The sequence below is a fragment of the Dermochelys coriacea genome, chromosome 19 (assembly GCF_009764565.3).
Source record: "Dermochelys coriacea isolate rDerCor1 chromosome 19, rDerCor1.pri.v4, whole genome shotgun sequence".
Classification (NCBI taxonomy): domain Eukaryota; kingdom Metazoa; phylum Chordata; order Testudines; family Dermochelyidae; genus Dermochelys; species Dermochelys coriacea.
This window is the reverse complement of record NC_050086.2, coordinates 11,831,335-11,852,965: the sequence shown is the minus strand read 5'-3', so window position 1 is coordinate 11,852,965 and position 21,631 is coordinate 11,831,335. Positions and strand designations below refer to the sequence as shown.

At 51.1% G+C, this 21,631-nt stretch overlaps 1 protein-coding gene across 2 annotated transcripts in view; it reads left to right on the top strand.

Moving 5' to 3' along the window:
- The window catches only part of TCEA3 (transcription elongation factor A3), a 31,280-nt gene that overhangs the window by 1,996 nt on the left and 7,653 nt on the right, over positions 1-21,631 (top strand). The window contains exons 2-11 of one of the 2 annotated variants that reach the window (XM_038377888.2): positions 11,701-11,763; positions 12,800-12,905; positions 14,060-14,222; positions 15,124-15,198; positions 16,010-16,078; positions 17,822-17,890; positions 18,185-18,268; positions 19,694-19,771; positions 20,390-20,553; positions 21,337-21,393. In XM_038377888.2, coding sequence (XP_038233816.1) covers positions 11,701-11,763; positions 12,800-12,905; positions 14,060-14,222; positions 15,124-15,198; positions 16,010-16,078; positions 17,822-17,890; positions 18,185-18,268; positions 19,694-19,771; positions 20,390-20,553; positions 21,337-21,393 — 928 coding nt within the window. The remainder of the gene's footprint in view (positions 1-11,700; positions 11,764-12,799; positions 12,906-14,059; positions 14,223-15,123; positions 15,199-16,009; positions 16,079-17,821; positions 17,891-18,184; positions 18,269-19,693; positions 19,772-20,389; positions 20,554-21,336; positions 21,394-21,631) is intronic. The other variant, XM_038377889.2, reaches the window with a different exon arrangement.

Sequence of the window (21,631 nt, the reverse complement as noted above, 5' to 3'; positions counted from 1 at the left end):
TTAACATATTTCCCCCACGTGATATGGGTTGCACCACAGAATCTGTTAAAGAGCTGCTAATTGCTTCAGAGTCCCTGGAAAGTTTCAGAGTAGCAGCCCTGTTAGTCTGTATTCGCAAAAAGAAAAGGAGTACTTGTGGCACCTTAGAGACTAACAAATTTATTAGAGCATAAGCTTTCGTGAGCTACAGCTCACTTCATGCATCCGATGAAGTGAGCTGTAGCTCACGAAAGCTTATGCTCTAATAAATTTGTTAGTCTCTAAGGTGCCACAAGTACTCCTTTTCTTTTTTCCTGGAAAGTTTGTCTCTAATTGCCAGTGCATGGTGGATGTGTTGCTTTCTCCTGTGCACTGCACGGCCTGATTCTCCATTGCCCCGCTCCTGGTGGTGGTGTTGACACCAGGGCAAAGTGGGTGTAAAGGGCCACTCCGAATGGCAGTGCTTTGCCTTTGTTTTGCACCCAGGCAAATGGCTGCAGAAGGCACTGGGCAATAGGAAATTGGTATTGGCCTCCAATTGGCACCTTCTCCAAGTCTCCCACGGCTGCGGTGGAAACCCCAGAGTAGCCAGCCTTGTTACCCCCAAGTTGTCTGGAGGGGATGACGAGCCATCCTTCACACTTTGAGGCTGCTCAACTCCAGCATGAAGTGTGCCTGGTCCAGGCTGTGGGCATATGTTCCCGGGATACCTGTGGGGTCTGTATCATTTCTAGCTGCTGACAGACCATGAGCCACTTGTACTGCTCAGGAACAGCGAAGCCAAGGTGCCATGTAGCTGCCAGTGGTATCTCATGTGTCTAACCCGAGAGAAACCTATTGCTGAGTGCAGGGGCGGCAGGTTTGTAGAACTTTTGGTGGTGCCCAGAGCCCACCCCCACTCCCAAACTCCACTCCCCACCTGCCTAAGGCTCTGAGAGGGAGTTTGGGTTGGGGGAGGAGGTCTGGAGTGCAGGCCCTGGGCTGAGGCAGGGGATTAGGGTGCAGGAGTGGTGCAAGGTGCAGGCTCTGGGAGGGAGTTTGGGGATGGGAGGAGGGGGGAAGGGGTGGGGTGCAGGCTCTGGGAGGGAGTTGGGGGTGCAGAGGGAGTGGATGCAGGCTCTGGGCGGGAGTTTGGGGGTGGGAGGGGGCATGGGAAAGGGGTGGGGGTGCAGGCTCTGGGAGGGAGTTTGGGGGCATGGGAAAGGGGTGGGGGTGCAGGCTCTGGGAGGGAGTTGGGGGTAGGAGGAGGGGTGGGAAAGGGGTGGGGGTGCAGGCTCTGGGAGGGAGTTTGGGGGCATGGGAAAGGGGTGGGGGTGCAGGCTCTGGGAGGGAGTTTGGGGGGTGGGAGGAGGGGTGGGAAAGGGGTGGGGGCGCAGGCACTGGGAGGGGTGGGAGGGTGCGGTGCTTACCTGGGGCTCCTAGGCAGGGTGGGCCAGGGGGCCTCCGAGTGCTGCTACCCCCAGGCAGTGCCCCCACATCTTCCCATTGGCCGCAGGGGCGCTTGGGGCGGGACACAGACCCACAGACCCGTCCAGGGGCTGCACGGGGTGGGGGCCGGCAGCCACATGGAGCCAGCCGGTAGGACGCTGCTGAGCTATGCTGCACTGCCCATGGGTGGGGGCCCCAGGCTGTATTAAATTGCCCGGGTGCTGCGCGGGGGCTGGGGAGGGGGAGCGCCCGGGGTGGAAGGCGGGGCCGAGGGAGAGACCTGGCCTCAAACAGTGCTGGAGCTGGGCCCCGGGCCAGGAATATTCCTGATGTCCAGGCACCACGGGCCTATAGAACTTGCTGCCCATGGCTTGTGCCTTATCATGGAGCTCCATCAACCCCACAGATTGTTCAGAGGCTTCGAGTGATAGAGAGGCCATTCTGGTCCAGGCTCAGTGCAGAAATTAGAGGGAATGAAATATGCCCCCATGCTGTGTGCAACTGCAATCAGTATCCAAGGATGGCCCAGCTATCTGGGCTCCCACAGCCAGCTTGTGACTTCTACACAGTAAGAGGGGAGACCTCTCCAAAGCCAAACGTCTGAGTGCATGTTGCAGTACGACAGTCCTTTTAGGAGGACGTAAGGGAAAGTGTACATAAGGAACCCGGGCATGCAGCCTAGATGCACATGTGGTGAGGCACGGAGCAGGTGTGAAAACACAGGGTGGATGCATGGGTGTCTTTCAGAAGGACACAATTGAAAGGACCTCTCCGACCCAAAGCGTTAGCCAATAGGCCTCGGAAATTAATGGCACTAGGTTTGTGTGGAGAAAAGGGATTTGGCTTTCGAGGAGCTGCTCGCCAGTCCAGCTTCATCTCAGTCTTGCTTCTCACTAGACCGACAGGTGACAGAAAAAGGGGTTTGGCACCAGAAGAATCAACCTCCTCCCGCAGGTCACACCTTGCCAGCTCCGAATGGCATGCCATGATTTCAGGCGTGTTGCTTCCAGGCTCTAACACCAACAAATGAATGGACTTCCAGTTCAGATTGCTCTGATAGCTACAACAAAAACAACCCCATATGAGTTCTGCTAGGCTATGGGACACCCTAGTGACCAGAGGAACAAAGTTGCTTATGGGTTGACCTATCAGAACAAAGTTACCCCATACAGGTAAATCTTTGTCCTCACTGGCCCTGCTTGTAAAGATGTGAAGCTTAGAGATGCCATAGCTAACAAGTCTCGAAGCTCTCTTCCCTAACCTTAAAAATACAGCTGAAAACTTAACCAAGCTTAAACCACAAGACCTAGTTCTACTGATAAGATGGATGGGGGAAAAAGTTGGACAAACCCCAGCATTGAACCTGCTCCCCATGATCCTACCTGGATGAGACTGATCGAGGGGCTCAGTACAGAAGAAATAGGGAGTAGGCTGATTCCAAGCCCAGCTGAATTGCCATGGGACCCTGGTAGTGGTGGTACCTGTGTTATGTACATCACAGCCGTAGTGAAAGAAGAGGACCCTGCAGGGAAGAGTCCTAACCCCATTGAGCAGGACTCTACACCTTTGGGATCAAACCATTCGTAAGGCCAGGAGTCAAGCAGATCTGTCTAAGTGGCTAAGCCAGCGACTCTTCTGAATCTGTCGTGTTCAAGTTTAACTCTTCTTAAAGATTTTTAGCTAGAAACCAGGAAGGGATGTGAGCATGTGTGTGCTGTTTCTTTTCACCTAGAAGAGGAAGACAGGCTGGAGGGGGGAGATTTTTCCACCCAAAAATGAGCTTCCATCAAAAATATTTTTTTCTCCCTTGGAAAATCTCACTTCTAATTGCGTTCTTTGGTAGGGGAAATGTCAGTTCAAAATGAAATTAAAAATGTTAATTTTGTTCCATTTTGAAATGTCCCATGTAAATTCATAATTTTTTCATTAGAAATGTTTTCCAGGAAAAGATGATATTGGTTCTAGGTTGATGGTTCTAGATAGATGTTGTATGGTAGAGAGGAAGACAGAGCAGCTTTAGGGATAACTCTGTATTAATGCTAATAAAAGTTCCTTGTTCAGTGTTAGGAGAAGGTTGCTTCTTTACCACTAAGAGACAAGGTGGGGGAGGCAATATCTTTTCTTGGACCAACCTCTGTTGGTGAGAGAAACAACCTTTGGAGCTTAAACGGAGTTTTTCTTCAGTGCTGTGTAAGCTCGAAAGCTTGTCTCTCACCAATAAAAGTTGGTCCAATAAAAGATATTACCTCATCCCCCTCGTCTCTAATATCCTGGGACCAACACTGCTACAAGGACACTCTTTACCACTAACACAGGACAAAGACCTAACTTAGCTCAGCACGCCTGCTATCCTAACTTGTCAGGAGTGCTTTGAACTGCCGGCTCGTTTGCAATTAACTGAGACACAAAGGGCCTGATTCTCCATAACTTTGCACCTTGGGTTGTCATACAGCACCAGTCAGGGCACAAAACTCTGCCCAAGTAGCCATTCCCATTCATTTACCCTTGTAGTGTTGTGCACACACTGGGTGCACTTGTTTTGCACAGCTGTGTCTGTTACGTGGGGGGCAAGGCAGTGGGGAATTCAGCCCCAGGGCACAAGACCTCACGAGCTAACATGGAGAAGCTGCAGTGGAGGTGTAGTTAAAAAGATGTAACAGCTAAACAAAGGCTGCTTTTGTAGGGAAACCATTACCTCTTGGGTGGCTTTTAGGGGGGCAAGCGTGTTGGCGAAGGGAATCACATCCTGGTCACCTTGTCAATGTTCAGAACCTGGCATTCCTCTAGAGCAGGGGTGGGCAAACTTTTTGGCCTGAAGGCCACATCGGGGTTGCAAAACTGTATGGAGGGCCAGGTAAGGAAGGCTGTGCCTCCCTAAACAGCCTGGCCCCCGTTCCCTATCCATCCCGTCCCACTTCCCACCCCCTGACTGTCCCCCTCAGAACTCCCAACCCATCCAATCTCCCTTGCTCCTTGATTCCTGACCGACCCCTCCCAGGACCCCACCCCCATCCAACCCCCTCTGCTCCCTGGCCCCTGACTGCCCTTACCCCTATCCAAACCCCCCCTGGGACCCCACCTCCTATCCAGCCCCCCCACTCCCCTGTTCCCTGATTGCCCCGACCCCTATCCACACCCCCTCCCCAAACGCCCCCCCACTCCCCTGTTCCCTGACTGCCCCCCGGAACTTCCTACCCCTTATCCAACCCCCCGCCCCCTTACCGTGCCTCTCAGAACGGCAGGAGCTCGCAGCCAGCAGGAGCATTGGGCCAGAGCGCTGGCGGTGCAGCGAGCTGAGGCTGCGGGGGAGAGGGGACAGAAGGGGCGGGACTGGGGGTGAGCCTCCCCGGCCGGGAGCTCAAGGGCTGGGCAGGACAGTCCCTTGGGCTGGATGTGGCCCGTGGGCCGTAGTTTGCCAACCTCTGCTCTAGTCTAGACTGTCCTGGGGCCAGGATTTTACCCCAGGCTGAGTCTGCAGTAGGGTACCGGGGCATCTAGGGTTGCCATGAATGTGATGGAGCAGAGTCATGCTCTGTGACTGGTACTGCAGCCTCAGAGGTGCAGAAACCTGCTGGAGTCACCCAGTGAGGGGCACTGCTAATGGATCTATTCAGGAGGAGGATCCACTGGCCCATCCCTTGCTCCTCCCCTGCCCCCAGACTCTGTAGCAGGGTCGAAGGAAGCCATGCAGAGCTGGGCTCCGTGCCATGCCGGGTTTGTGGATTTCTGGTGCTGTTCCCGTGGGCCGCCCCCATTCACTATGCTCTTCTCTACAGCAGCACCTGGGAGCTGTGTTTATATCCACATGCATATAGACAGGGGGGCTAAAAATCGCGGAGAATGAAATCCCACTGACCTGAGGTGAGGACTGGGACTTGCTATATTTAGCCCCGAGTTTAGTGCAACAACCACAGCTAGATGGGTCCTGGTGTCCTGGGCTATGACCCATAAGTGCCTCACTCTGTAGCACTGGGAATGTGGGCAGGGCTTGGGGTGGGGGGGCGGGGGTTGTCGGAGACCTGGCAGAATAGATCTTTCTAAATGGAGCCGCCGGGTTGCTGAGGGGTGTACTGCAAGTGCTCTCTTACCAAAGCTGCTGCCCCCAGAGTATAATAGACCTCCCTCCACGCACACTTTATTCAGATAACTGTCAGCACTGAAACTGAGATCCCTGCCTTTCCAGTCTCAGCGGGTCTTGTCAGCCAGTTTAAAAGCCTGGCATTCCCAAGGCCGCCTTGCTTCAGTGTCTTTATTTTTGGTTTGTTGGGGTTTTTTTTCCTCCCTCTATCTCAATTCCACACAGCCCTAGGTGACCATTTCTGGGGGGAGCATTTGAACTGGAAACCAGTGCTCTGTACCGGCTGAAAGTTGGGCGTCCCGGTTTGGAGACGGTGGTGGAAAGCATTCGGGCCAAATTCTGCTGCCCATTACAGCATCCCCACCCCTGGGATGTGTTGGATTCAGATAGAATCGATGTCCCAAAGGTGCTGATATAGCCCAGTCACTGTCCTACGTTAAACAGACTTAAATAAAGTTCCGGGCTTGGTTTGCCAAGACCTCCACCTGCTTAGTGCCATGGCAAACATGCCATTCAAAATCCTTGGAACTTTTTGGTAAAGATGCCCAAAAGAAGGAAAAACCGTTAAAGCCCTGGAAACATCCAGTATTAACTAAGGGCTTCCATTTTAACAGCATCCCTCGTTCCCTTTCCCGTGAGCTGGAGAGAGTTTTTAGACAGGAAAAATGCCTTGTCTGGCATTAAAGATGGCATTAACTGTCCCTTGGGAAAAGAGAAGATGTTCGTTGAGATGGGCTGGAACTGGCGTTGTTGCTGCTGCTAAGGTCCAATCTCGTTTTCTAGGAGACACAACAAGACAAACGCATGCAAGACAAGAACAGCAAAGGTAGAAAATGCAGGGTCTGTCTGTGGGTTGACTTTCTCTTGCTGGAGAAATGCAGGCACTGTGTATGAGACCTGGGAAATTGTACCAGCATCGGGCTGTTTATGGCACTGTGTTTAGTTGCTTCTCCCTGGTCACAGGCTTACAGCAAACTATAGTCTTGGCTGCTGGCTAAGCCAGAGACTTATTAGACAGAATTAAAAAGGAGGGGGATGGGACAGAGAAGAAATAAGGTGGGGAAGGAAAAGGACACGTGATGTGGGGGGAGAGAGACAAAGTCTCAGATCCCAGGTGGTGTTTGGATCCCTCTCTCTGGCCCGCTCTGATCAGGACATCTCTCAGGATCAGGGTGATGGAAGTCCAGGGAGATGGTGAGGGTGGGAGCCTGGATGGCCAATTTTTCTCCCAAAGTCTCAAATTTTTTTTTTTTTTTAAAGGATCTCTCAAGGGAGCTGTGGGCAGAATAGCTCGTCCTCTTATTATTTCATCCACCCATTCGACTTGGTTTCTGACACACCAAGTTGGTTCACTGACTTCTGGTCCCACTCTTGGCTTGTTTACCAGGCACAATCTGAACACAGTCCTTGAGTTCTGTCATGAGGCCTTTTTGTTTGGACTAATTCAATCTTTCTGTCTTCCTCAGGTGCCTTTTCCCATTGACATTTGCTATTACAGGGGTTAGGGTGACATCTCGCAAACTTCCATGTATTTTTTGACAGTTGAGCTCACAGGGCGGGTAAATCTGTAGCCCCAGTTATAACAACAGATGGCACCGGTGTAACTGACAGCAGGATTTGGCTTACGGGGTCTCACTGAACACCCCCTATGGAGCCTGCCTAGCTGAATCCAAGTTTGTAATCAGATCACAGCAGTTGCCGTATCAGCCTGGAGTTTGGTGTCAGCAGCTGCCTTGTACTGTCAGAAAGCTGGGGCGGGACCAAGATACACACCGAGATGCAATCTGGTGCCAGCCTGTTCCTCTCCTTTCGCTCTGCACCTCTGCTGCCAGTGTCCGTACTCTTCTGCCTTTCCATGTGTGACGGTCCACGTGTAGAGAAGAGCCAGGACTCTGCTGTTGTGACTATCCAGGGGATTCTCATATTGAGACTCCTGAACACAGACAAGCCCCGTCGTTCTGTCCTCTGGCTCTCTGTGCTGCCTAGAGTCGCCTACTGGGGTCTCCCTCGATCCTGGCCAGGTCTCCGCAGTTATGGTCGGGCGGGGTTGGGGCCTGTTGGAGATGCTTTACAGTACAAATCCAAAGCAGATGCGTTTCCGCACCTTTGGCCGGGCTGAGAGAGCGTGCAGAAACTGGAGAAGACCGAACCTCCTTTCCATCTGCCTCTGACCGTGACCTCCCCCTGTCAGGAAATAAAAAATAATAATGAAAAAAAGAGCTTTTTAAAAAACGTGGGTCAATGTTTTTGTTTTCTTTCTTTCTCATGGCGGCCGGATAATAGAGAGACATTTTAACTCTTCCCTCCCGCTTCTCTTGAGCAGGTAATTTCATAGGAATAGCTGCAAGATGCATGTATCGTGTGAGTACATATGGTCTACTGGGAAGAGCTGTCCTATCAGCCAAAATGAATGATTTGTGGTTTTATACACCCTGGGCAAGATTCACAGTTGGTGTAAATCAGTGTTGCTCTGTTGACTTCAATGGAGCTGCGCCAATTGACACCAGCTGAAGATCTGACATCTTACTTTAACCTTCATCTTCCATGTAAACTAGAACTAAAAAAATGTTATGTTGGTAACATATGGCAAGAAAAAAGAACTTAAGAACTCTAGGTCAAGGGAAGAGAGAGGTTCTCAGCTGAGAATTGAAATGAGAGGGAAGGTCAATGGGGCAGTGAGATCATTGAGGTTCTCCAGGTGGCAGGAGCTGTCGAGATGAAGGCTATCTCACCAAAATCAGTGAACGGCACACCAAAAGTGGTATCTGTCTGGCTATGGTACTTATCTGTCCCCAATTCCTGGAGCATCTGAGCGCTTTACCATCTTTAATGTAAAAAGAAAAGGAGGACTTGTGGCACCTTAGAGACTAACAAATTTATTTGAGCATAAGCTTTTGTGAGCTACAGCTCACTTCATCGGATGCATTCAGTGGAAAATACAGTGGGGAGATTTATATACATAGAGAACATGAAACAATGGGTGTTGCCATACACACTGTAACAAGAGTGATCACTTAAGGAGAGATATTATCATCAGGAGAGCGGGCGGGGGGGACCTTTTGTAGTGATAATCAAGGTGGGCCATTTCCAGCAGTTGACAAGAATGTCTGAGGAATAGTGGGGGGTGGAGTAAACATGGGGAAATAGATTTACATTGTGTAATGACCCATCCACTCCCAGTCTAAATTAATTGTATGCAGTTTGCAAATTAATTCCAATTCAGTAGTCTCTCGTTGGAGTCTGTTTTGAAGTTTTTTTGTTGAAGAATTGCCACTCTCGGGTCTCTAATCAAGTGATCGGAGAGATTGAAGTGTTCTCCGAATGGTTTTTGAATGTTATAATTCTTGACATCCGATTTGTGTCCATTTAGTCTTTTACGTAGAGACTGTCCAGTTTGACCAATGTACATGGCAGAGGGGCATTGCTGGCACATGATGGCATATATCACATTGGTAGATGTGCAGGTGAACAAGCCTCTGATAGTGTGGCTGATGTGATTAGGCCCTATGATGGTGTCCCCTGAATAGATATGTGGACACAGTTGGCAACGGGCTTTGTTGCAAAGATAGGTTCCTGGGTTAGTGGTTCTGTTGTGTGGTGTGTGGTTGCTGGTGAGTATTTGCTTCAGGTTGGGGGGCTGTCTGTAAGCAAGGACTGGCCTGTCTCCCAAGATCTGTGAGAGTGATGGGTCGTCCTTCAGGATAGGTTGTAGATCTTTGATGATGCGTTGGAGAGGTTTTAGTTGGGGGCTGAAGGTGATGGCTAGTGGTGTTCTGTTCTTTTCTTTGTTGGGCCTGTCCTGTAGTAGGTGACTTCTGGGTACTCTTCTGGCTCTGTCAATCTGTTTCTTCACTTCAGCAGGTGGGTATTGTAGTTGTAAGAACACTTGATAGAGATCTTGTAGGTGTTTGTCTCTGTCTGAGGGGTTGGAGCAAATGCGGTTGTATCGTAGAGCTTGGCTGTAGACAATGGATCGTGTGGTGTGGTCTGGATGAAAGCTAGAGGCATGTAGGTAGGAATAGCGGTCAGTAGGTTTCCGATATAGGGTGGTGTTTATGTGACCATCGCTTATTAGCACCGTAGTATCCAGGAAGTGGATCTCTTGTGTGGACTGGTCCAGGCTGAGGTTGATGGTGAGATGGAAATTGTTGAAATCATGGTGGAATTCCTCAAGGGCTTCTTTTCCATGGGTCCAGATGATGAAGATGTCATCACTGTAGCGCAAGTAGAGTAGGGGCATTAGGGGACGAGAGCTGAGGAAGCGTTGTTCTAAATCAGCCATAAAAATGTTGGCATACTGTGGGGCCATGCGGGTACCCATGGCAGTGCCGCTGATTTGAAGGTATACATTGTCCCCAAATGTGAAATAGTTGTGGGTGAGGACAAAGTCACAAAGTTCAGCCACCAGGTTTGCCATGATGGTATTGGGGATGCTATTCCTGACGGCTAGTAGTCCATCTTTGTGTGGAGTGTTGTTGTAGAGGGCTTCTACATCCATAGTGGCCAGGATGGTGTTTTCAGGAAGATCACCGAAGGATTGTAGTTTCCTCAGGAAGTCAGTGGTGTCTTGAAGATAGCTGGGAGTGCTGGTAGCGTAGGGCCTGAGGAGGGAGTCTACATAGCCAGACAATCCTGCTGTCAGGGTGCCAATGCCTGAGATGATGGGGCGTCCAGGATTTCCAGGTTTATGGATCTTGGGTAGCATACCCAAGATCCAAGAATACCCCAGGTTGGGGTTCCAGGGGTGTGTCTGTGCGGATTTGTTCTTGTGCTTTTTCAGGGAGTTTCTTGAGCAAATGGTTTAGTTTCTTTTGGTAACCCTCAGTGGGATCAGAGGGTAATGTCTTGTAGAAAGTGGTGTTGGAGAGCTGCCTAGCAGTTCTCCTCACCCCCCCCCAACCCCTGGGAGTCAGGGAAGTGCTCTTATCGCTGTTGTACTGGTGGGGAAACTGAGGCATAGAAACCAAGTGACTTGCCCAGGTCACACAGGAAATCGGTGGCAAAGTAAGGAATTGAATAGGACCTCCCAACCCTAAGGTTAGTGTCCTCACCGCTGGGCGACCCTTCCTCTCCTGGGCTGAGGAGAATAGAGACAAGGGAGCAAATGTTGCTTGTTATGCTAGCATAAACACAAAGTCAGGCCCCTGGCTTCCAGAGTCTGTCTGGGCGTATGCTGTTGTAGCTAGCAAAAGAATTTGGCACAAGGCCAATGAGATATGCTGGTGTCAATCTATGGCGGGTTTCAAAGACCTGGGCATTTTAAGGGAGGATGGCCTTGTGGTTAAGGCGCTTCATCTGGATTAAGTCCCATCTCGGTTGCAGTCTCCCTGGATGAGCTTGGGCCAGTTATTTCGTCTCTCTGGGCCTCGGTTCCTGGTCTCATACACTGTGCCTGCATTTCTCCAGCAAGAGAAAGTCAACCCAGAGACAGACCCTGCATTTTCTACCTTTGCTGTTCTTGTCTTGCATGCGTTTGTCTTGTTGTGTCTCCTAGAAAACGAGATTGGACCTTAGCAGCAGCAACAACGCCAGTTCCAGCCCATCTCAACGAACATCTTCTCTTTTCCCAAGGGACAGTTAATGCCATCTTTAACGCCAGACAAGGCATTTTTCCTGTCTAAAAACTCTCTCCAGCTCACGGGAAAGGGAACGAGGGATGCTGTTAAAATGGAAGCCCTTAGTTAATACTGGATGTTTCCAGGGCTTTAACGGTTTTTCCTTCTTTTGGGCATCTTTACCAAAAAGTTCCAAGGATTTTGAATGGCATGTTTGCCATGGCACTAAGCAGGTGGAGGTCTTGGCAAACCAAGCCCAGAACCTTATTTAAGTCTGTTTAATGTAGGACAGTGACTGGGCTATATCATCTTTGGGACCTTTCTTTCTCCCACCCTTTTATCTGGCTTCTCTGCGCTCTTTGGGTTGTCTCTCGCTCCATGTCTGTGCAACGCCCAGCGCCACGAGGCTCCCGATCTCAGTCAGCACCTGTGGGTGCTCCGGTGATCAAGTAATTCATTCTTCTCTCGGTTGCACCAGTTCCGCTCTCCGTGCAGTGGCATGGGTGTCGTTGCGGGGCACAGTTTGGTCAAGGGAGGGGAGTTTAGAACAGGGTTTTGGACATGATGCTTCTGTTCCCATCACCCCTTTGGCACCCTGCGATGCAAAGGCTGTTTCCATACTGGTGTTTCATTGCTCACTGTGGCTTCTGTTTGACCTAGGACGGAGCTCTTGATCTGCTGAAAGAACTGAACGGCTACACTATGACCATCGAGCTGCTGCAGGTGAGGGGGAGCGGGTGGAAGACAGGGAGGTGCATACTCCAGCATATAATGGGTTACTTGGATCTGAAGAAGGGGCAGTACATGGGGGAGGTAACATGGAATTCAAGGTATGTTACAAGCACTTGGTGTGGCGCTTTGCCCTCCTCCAGTTGTGGCTAGGCCAGCTAGATCTTGCCAAGCCTGCTACAGCCTGGGCTAAGGGAGCAGGGCCTTATTGAGAGGTCCCAGGTTCGATCCCCGTGGCTCACAATCCACCCAGAGATGGGATGTGCAGGCTGGGCTGCCCGATCTCTAATAGGAGAGACGTTCAATCCACTTGAGCTCCGGCCATTTCCTTTAAGAGGCTTTTAAAATAAAACCTTGGGTCAGACTGCGAGGGACCTGTCAGGTTATCAGACCAGCTCCTAAACGACCGCTCTTGCTAGCGGTAGGGAGGGTCCCACCACGTCACCAGTTCTCCCAAGATGATTTCAAAAGCGAGCTGTGATTGTCCTTTGCTGTAGTCCTGTCCCCTTTCTGGGTCCTTCCTCCACCTGGGAAAGCAGGGGCTGTGAGAGCCTGCTGTCATGAACTCTCCTGATGTATTCCCTTGGCCCCACACCAGAGGAGCAGGGGGAGAGGAGCCCTACTAATTTCTATCCATCCATAATTGAATTTATTAATATTTATTTATTATTTGTATTATTGTCGCACCTAAGAACTCTACAGTCATGGACCAGGGTCTCACTACGCTAGGTGCTGTACAAACACAAAACAAAAAGATAGTCCTTGCCCCATCCAGCCAAGGTACTGACATGGCCCCCATTGCTGTAATATTTGAGCACCTCACCACCACCACCTGGGAGGTAGGGCAGCTCTATTATGCCCATTGTACAGATGGGGAAACTGAGGCACAGAGCAGTTAAGTGATTTATCCAAGATCACACAGGGAGTCTGCAGCAGGTTAGTGTGTTAACCACTGGGCTACCTTTCCTCTCTGTTCTGCCTCCTTCTTTGATCTGCTTAATAATAAACAAACATCCGTGTGTGCTCCCAGTCCACAAGAATCGGCGTGGCCGTGAACACTGTCCGGAAGCAGTGCTCGGACGAAGAGGTGGTGGCCCTGGCGAAAATCCTCATCAAGAACTGGAAACGGCTGCTAGGTGAGAGATCCTGAGGCTGCTTCAGCCTCACGAGTAAAATGCTAACTGGCCCCGAAACCTCCATGGGCCCTTTGATTCTACACAGTCCTTAGGGCCCCTTTACTCTCCGGGATACAAACAGCTAACGGGCCTGGTTGTTGGTTTTAATTTGGCAGAAGAGTCATTTGGTGGCTTATTGGTGAGAAGATCTGGACAGAGCCATGTGCAGAGTGGGCAGGTTGTGTTTAAGTGACACTCCTGTACCTGGTCCTGACTTTCAGGGCAGTTCTGTCCGTGCACCCACTAATCACAGTAATGCCTATATCCTATATAACATTTTTCATCAGTAGATCCCAAAGCGCTGCCCATCTGTAATGTATTTATCCTCACACTCCACCTGTGAGGCAGGCCGGTGCAATTAGAGAGGTGCACAGAGAGGCTACATGACTGTCCATGATCTCATAGGAAGTCCATGGCAGAGCAGGAAATTGACCCCGGGTCTCCCATGTTCGAAGACCACCAGCTCCTCCTCCTCACCGTGGAAACCCTCCATGCTGTTTCAAGTCGTAGGTCCACATGCAAGTTCTGCCAGCGCATGCAACTCAACCCTGACCTGCATCTCTCTTTGCTGGTCCAGTCCTGGTTCCCCATGCCCTGCACCTCAAGCCTGAGCTGCTTGATATTCCAATCCCAGAATGCTACATGATCCCTGTCAGTGCAATCCTGACCAGAAACGAATGATCTCTTCTCTAGTCGGTGGCCTGGACCCAGTGGTCATTTGGACCCAAGTCTCAAAAGATAACAGGCTAATGCACTAATCTTCTGGCCCACCAAATCCCCTGGTAGCAGAGGCTTGGATTCTGTGGGCTGCATATGGGTCCGGAGTCTGCTGTCATTGAGAACGATGTAAATCAGGAGTGACGCCACTAAAGTCAGTGGAGCAATAAAGGTAGAAAATTGATAGAAGGGAGAGCTGAACCTGGCCCTTGATAACACTGCCCTGAATGCCCAAGTGGGCCACTGATTGAATTTCCCCAAGCCAAGTGCTAGTGGTGGTTGTTTTTTTCTGGCCAGTATGAAATTATTACCAGCTTGGTGAATAAAAGTGCCCCTCCCGCCCCTCACATTTTAGTTTCAGTCAGCTTCTGAGTGACAACCTGATCTGTTCTCCTTAGAGTCCTCGGGGACCCCGAAGAGAGAGAAGGCCCTGGAAGGGCAAAAGAATAAAAAAGAAAAAAGTCTCGACTTTCCCAGCTGGCAGCCTGAAGGGGTGAATTCCCATCCAGTGAAATGCTGCAAAATCCCAGCTGAGAAGCACAAGGAAAAGCACAAAGAAAGGTATGAGCTGGCCCCTGGGATTCTTAGACTGTCAGGTTTTGGTAAGCAGTAGCCGTGCCTTGGTGATAGGAAACAACAATAATAATAAATCAGTCATTTAGCCAAGGCACGGAAGTAGTCACTGGTCAGGCTGTTAAGGCAGATAGAAGCAAAGGGTCGGATCCTCAAAGGTATTTAGGCACCTAACTCCCATTGATCCTCTCGGGGCCTCAGTCCCCACTTGTAAAACAGGGGAACCCGCACTGACCTGCCTCCCAGGGAAGGTGTGAAGAAAAATACATTAAGGACTGTGAGATGCTCCAATACGACAGTGATGGGGGCCATATAAATGGCCAAGATAGATAGTAGTCATGTGTCAGACTACATCTCCCATGATGCACCAGACTCCTCTTTTGGAGAGGGCAGGTGGTGCATCATGGGAGTCCACTCAGCAGCCTAAGGCCCAGATCCTCAAGGGTATTGCGACACTTAACTCCCATAGATTTCAGGGGAGTTCCTGGCTGTGGTGCATTATGGGACATACACTCTGGCCAGGGAGCCCAGCCCATGTCAATAGGAGTTAGGTGCCTCAATACCTTTGGGGAATTAGGGCATAAGTGACTGGCCCCAAGGTCACACAGGAAGTTTATGATAGTGTAAGGCATTGAACCCAGGTCTCCCAAGTCATGGGCTAGTACGCTAACCTCGGGACCATCCTGCCTCTCTGCTCACCATGTGGCATCTACAAATCCATCCCTTTTTTCCAGCTAGGGGTAGCCTTCCTGCTAGTCATCCCTTTGGTCTCACTGAAGTTAGCGACAGAAATGAATGGAATCAGGATTTGGCCTCTAGCTTCTTAATGGCTCATCCCTTTATCCTTTAGGAGTTAGTAATTTGCTGCATTTTTTCCCTTCTTTTAAAGAGACTTTCCCAATCATAAGGCAGTGGGCCCTCTTCCTGGCTTGAAGAAACATTCATCGGATCAGAAACAGGACAGGTAAACTCCCCAGCATCCTCCTTATTGCTTGGATCCGGGCGAGGGGAAGACGTGGTGGTGTGCAATTTTTTTCAGCCTGATGGGTGTGGGCACCTATGGCACTACCTGCCGTTGTATATTTCAGCTAGAGCCGCCCAATTCCAATTCAGGCCACTGGAGCTGTTTCTACCTCTGAACATAGCCATGGTGTAAAAATCCTCGTGAAAACATGCGCCTTCCCCCAGCAAATCACGGTGGCACAAGCGGGAGAAGTGTGTGTTTAAAAAAAATAACATAAAACAAGGAAATAAACCCAGGTTAAAATGAGAGTGAGGTGAAAGAGAGAGCGGTCTCCAAATTACTGAAGGTTTCTGTTGAGGGAGGAGATCATGTGCATGAAATCAGAGCTGGGAGCTAGATTTGGAGTTCGTTGATTTGGCTGAACCAAAACCACCCGCCTGAACAGCCCAGGACTTGGATGCATCTGAAATCGAGGACCTTGACTCAGCTTTTCAAACGAGAGTAGATCAGAGCACACTAGGGAGCATTTAGTGCATGGTGGCCAGCTAGTGTTGTAGATTCACACCCCAGCCTGCCACATGGTGAGTTTCCGTGTAGACATAGCCCTTAGTTGAAAGATAGAGAAGCTTTCAGGGGAAGGAAAGACAGTGAAATGAAGGGGGTAGCTCGCTTTCTTTTGCATTTCTTGTCTAGTGCTTGGGGACGGTTTCTAAGACAAAAATAAGGGGGAGGGGGTGGAAATCGGATGTACTACAAATAGAACTGTGCTGAAGAGCAGAAACCCCTCTCCCTGAACCCCCTATCTCTCCAGGAAATCCAGCAAGTCCGGCTCTCACACAGCAACCCCAAAGAGTCATTCTGCAGACTCCAAGCCAGACAGGTACTTGCCTATGTGTCCGCAGATCCTTTATTTATGGAGCAGCAGTTACAGGGCAGGGGCAATGCGAATAAAGTCACACAGGGCTTGAGGTGGACGGAAAAGACTCCTCTTGACTTCCAAGGTTGCAGATCAAACCGACAGTGAGTCAGTGACAGAGTTGGGAATAGAACCCCGGAGTCCTCCAGCATCAGAGCTGATAACACGGTCTGCAGACACAAAGCCTTTATACCTGTGTGAACACATAACAGAACCTGGCTCTTTTATCTAGCACCTTTCCTCAGTAGAGCTCCAAGTGCTTTGCAAAGGAGGTCAGTATCACCATCACCATTTTAAAGATGGGGAAACTGAGGCACAGAGCACTCTGACTTGCCCGAGGTTACCCAGCTGGCCAGTGGCAGAGCCAGGAGTAGAACCCAGGTCCTCTGAGTCCCAGTCCAGTGCTCTGGCCACTAGGCAGCAGCGCCTAGAAGGCAGGCTGCATCATTATACTGTTATCAGTGCTGTTACTGAGACCCATTCATCAAGCGTGAGTGATACAATTCAGCAGTTACCCAAGGGTTTATAATCGGTGTTTGGCCCATAGCAGGGCTGTTGAGACTGCTCCGAGCTGTGCCTTTTGTAAAGCACTATGGGGACAGATAATCGCGCGGCCCATACTATGTCGAGTTGCAATATCTCAGACGTGGCCTGGCCACTCGCCTCCAGAACCGCCGGACAGGACAGGATTACAACAGGCTAAAGTCCTCAGCAGCAGCAACTGACGCTGTCAGGTATTTCTAGACCCACAAAGATTCGGAGCCAGATTCTTGATGGACGCAAAACTCCGAAGAGCTTCCAGAACGGGGCCTGTGGTTTGGCCGGTTATAGAAACACAAGCTAGTTGGGAAGCTCGGCGCTGGATCCCATTTCAGAATTCTGCCAAAGTCAGGCTCGGATCTGGGGTTTGGGCTGGGTTCTGTACAGAGAGAGCAGCCAGCTGCTAGGATCGGATCCCTGCTCCGGTGGGGGCTTCTCATTCTGTGCAATTGACAGTGGTGCTTTTGTTGCTTGAAGGGTGTTCTAAGCTTAGGAGGGAAGAGGGCTGGGATTTGGCTTGTTAATTACGCAGGAAAAGGTGGATTTTTCCATCCCCTGCAGTCCCAAGGTCGATGTCTTTCTAAAAGATCTGCTGTAGCTTGTGCGGAAATGACAGGGTGAGGTTCTCTGGCCTATGTAAGGCAGGAGGTCCGACGAGCTCCCTTCTGGCCTTCATATCTATGAATTTGGATGTTTTGAGTTATTCTTATGCTTTACATGTCTCAATACAATAATTATACCTTCAGAAACACAGGCGTTCAGTCTGCCAGGCCCCCGCTCAAACCATTACACTGTACTCCCTCTCAGAGCTGAGAACAGAACCCAGGAGTCCTGACTTACAGGCGTTTTGCTCTAACCACTAGGTGACACTAATTACTAGGGGGTCTGGCATAAGGGTTCCCTTTATGCTTGAATTCTCCAGTTGCAAGAGGGGTGAATAGGGAGTGTGATGAAACTGCTGTATTTGCAGAAGGCTGACTGGATCGGGGGAGGAGGGTGGATGACCGGTGAACAGTTCCACTGGGGAAAAAGTGGCACTGCAGTTGGCACATGCCCCTGGGCAGCTGTTCATGCCAACACAGTTGTCAGCAGAGAGGGCTTGGGGGCTCGGTGCCAGGATCTCAGCTGAGCTAATCTCTCTCCTCTCTGTGTTTTTTCCCTACAAAGGGAGACCAGCGACTGCAGAGCCCTTCCCGCCACCTCTAAAAAGTCGCACTTGGACGGCAAGAAAGAGAGGTAGGTGTCTTGTGGCTGGATTGTGGCACATTTTGCTTCTCTGTCTTTGGAAGAGTGGCATGCCCAGCTCAAAACAAGGCATCTTCCATCTGCCACCACCTCCTCCACATGGCAGTGACCCTCCTTCTCTTCATGCCCTCTTGCAAGCCTGGACAGGATGCACTGTTCACCAGTAAATGCCCTCTTTAAGGATTACCAGGCCCTGTGTGCCCCCTGGTTTTGTGGGTGTTTCCCTCCTGAACCCTGTTCTCTGCGCTTTAGGACATGGCCCATCCTCCCCCACTTCTCTTTCAGGAGAGACTCTACAGACTCAAGATCTTCCACCATCACCGCTTCCTCCTCCTCTTCCTCCCCTCAGAAGAAACCATCGGTGGAAAGGTAAGGGAGAGGCTCATTCCTCCAGCCACCCCTCTGACGGCTGGGATCTCGCCCTGTTCCCTCCTAGAACCCTAGAATCAGACAAAGGCAGGGCTGGAAGGGACCTCGAGAGGTCATCAAGTCCAGCCCCCTGCGCGGAAGCAGGGCCAAGTAAACAGACCAGCCCTGACGGGTTTGTCTAACCTGTTCTTGAATACTTCCAATGTTGGGGATTCCACAACCTGGCCGGGAAGCCGGTTGCAGAGCTTAACTCCCCTTGCCGTTAGAAAGTTCTTCCTAGTGTCCAGCTAAATCTCCCTTGCTTCAGATTACGCCCCTTACTTCTTATCCTACCTCCAGAACTTCTTGTCCTCCCGGGGGTCTATTGCAGGAGAAGGAAGGTGGGATTCTGAGGTCCAATGCAGGGGATGCCTGTCCCCAGTGCGTGATGGAGCTCTGTGCGCCGGCTGGTCACTCTGCCCTAGCCGGGACAGGTCATGGCTCCAGAACTGGAGTGGGTAGGGTGAGTTAGAGGACATCTAGATGGAGGTTCCTTGGATACCATGTCGCTGGGCACCAGGCAGAAGCCTAGAAAGAACTGGAGGAGGCAGGGAAGCCGTGACGAAAGTCATGACATGCTGATTCCCCCAGGGGACTCCATCTGTCATGGCAGAGCAAGGCTCTCAGCCAGCAGGAGGCAGTAAATATCACACTGGCTTTGAAGAGTTGGGGTGTCCATGACCTGTACCCCTCTCTTTCAGCATTGTCTGAAATGGCCCTGGGCATTATTCCCACGGGTATGTCTACTCTGTGTCAATGTAAACACCTGCGGCTCGCCCAGTCAGCTAACTAGGGCTGTGGGGCTGTTAGATTGCAGTGCAGATGTTTGGACTCTGGCTGGAGCCCGGGTGTTGGGACCCCCTGCGGGGAGTGTCCCCGAGCCTGGGCTCCAAGCCAAGCCCAGACATCTACACTGCAATTTTATAGCCCTGCAGCCGAGCCTTGTAAGTCCAAGTCAGCTGACACGGGCCAGCTGTGGGTGTTCGTTTACAGTGCAGACATGCCCCAAGAGACCAAACGCCCTTCACCGAGGGCTTGGAAGGCATCGTGTGCTGGCCGTAGAAGGCTGTCACCTCAGATCCCACAATGCACATGGGTGTTTGCACACTGAGGGTTTGAGCCAACGCCAATGCAAGTCAATGGAAAGACACCCGCTGCATTTGGAGGAGGTTGGAGCAGGCCGTTAGCTCTGAGCGTTTGCTATCCCACCAGCCGATCTCATCCCTAACCATCTCTGTCCTTGGTGCTTAGACCATGCCCATCACCATGGTGTCCAAGCACATTACAGATCTATTGCTGGGATCCCCAGAAGAACCTCAGCCCTTGTTCCTCCGCTCTCTCTGCGGGCATCACATGCATTGTTGCCTCTCCCTGTTTCAATTCCAGGAGGCCCTCTACAGGCTCCAACCCAGCAGCCTCTCCCCCCGGCTCTTGGAAGAACTCCAGTGATGGCAAAGAGGAAAGGTAGGGGAGGGTGGGAAAGCCTCGTGGAGATGACGCTGGAGACCAGCCACTATCAGTGGCCCAATGCTTAGAGCAGTAGCTTGGGATTCAGGATAGCTAGGTTCAAGTCCTTATCTGCCACAGATTGCCCATGTGACCTTGGGCAAGTCACTTAGGCTAAATCCGAGAAAGGTGTAGGGAGGACAAATACATTCCAGATGGTGAGGTGCTCAGCTTGTAAGGGAGTGGGGGTAAATACTCACGATGGATGGATGGATGGCAGAAGAGCGGGAGAACAGTCAGGAGACATCCCCAGGCCAGTGTGGGCTGGATGGAGTTTGCAGGGAGGTTAGTGCTGTGGAGACAGCCTCATTGCAGCAAGCGATGGAGGGGCCGTGGGGCTTGGAAGTCTGAAGACGCTCTCTCTGTCCGCATGGAGGGGAGCAGTACCTGTGGGCTACAGGTAGCCAGTGTGGGGTAGAGAGGCTCCTGGGAAGTGAGGTAAGTGTCACACAGAGGGTTCCCTTGCAGGTGAAGATGCTTCGGGTAGTGCCGGGAGTCCCTCCTCTGGTTAGGGCTAGCAAGGAAGGTGCCTTGTCTTACGGCTTCCTGGGGTGACAGCCTGTCTCTTCTCTCCAGACCCAACAGTGCCAAATCCAAACCCGAGACCCCCAAGACTCCCAGCAGCCCCTCGAGCCCCACGTTCGCACCGACCATCTGCTTCCTGGCGTCCTGCTACCTCACGGGAGACTCGGTCCGGGATAAGTGCGTTGAGATGATCTCGGCTGCCCTGAAAATGGATGGTGAGAGGGGGCTGGGGTTGGGAAGGGGCCGTCACCTGGGGCAGCTCACAGGGACGACTGATTTTGAGGCGTCCCTTTTGTTGGGTGGAGGTAGAGCAGGAACAAGGGCTGGGATTGTGACCCGAATAGGAGCCAGTCACTGCTGGGCGCTTTGGCGGTTTTGGTGATTGGTTTAGTTGCTCATTGCAAAAAACCCACATGGCCAAATTTCTCCTGGGTGTAACTCAATCAGCTTCCACCAGGTCATGCCTTTCGATGTGCCATAGGCTTTGAAGGGACACCCCTCACTGCTGGTAGGACCGAAATTGAACCTACTGGCTCCTTTCTTACATCTCTGTGCAAAGTGCAAACACTGTGTTGTTTGCTCTGTGTGTTTAAAACAAGCCAAGTGTTTCACAGCCAGCGGGTCAGCACTTCTCAGAGCAACCCTGCGATAACAAACCAGTGAGCGTGGCCTGGAGTGCATAAGAGACCTTCCAATAACGAACCTGCACGGTACTTGTGAATAAGCCTATGATAATCATTTATCGTTTGCTGCTCACGAGCGACCCTGCACTAACAAACAGGTGGGTATGGCCCAGTGGCGTGCAGGCATCCCTGCAGTAATCAACAGAGGGGATACAAATCAGTCTGAAGGAATTCGGTTTCAGTGTCAAACTTGTTATGCCGATAATTAGTGATTTCTTTGAATTCTGCTTTGATGAAGCCTGTTGTACCTTTCGGCACGTTCTCTGGGTTCCGAAGTGTGTTCACCCCCCTCTCTCTCGCTCTCCCCCGCTTTAGATGATTACAAACAGTTTGGAGTCAACTGTGACAAGATGGCCTCTGAAATCGAAGATCATATCCTTTGGCTGGCTGGGCGGTGGTTTGGTTTGCCTGCCTTGCTACTGGGGACCGAGCCTGAATCCAAGGGTAGCCATGTCCCTCTTCGCCTGTTGGTGGGGCTGGAACTTAGGATCTCCCCCACTGCATTTAGCTAGATGTAAATGAACAAAAGCCAACGCCTGTCCCGGGCTCCGGAGGTCCGAATGCACTGCTAACAAAACGATAAACCCCAGCATCATTTCAACAGAGACGC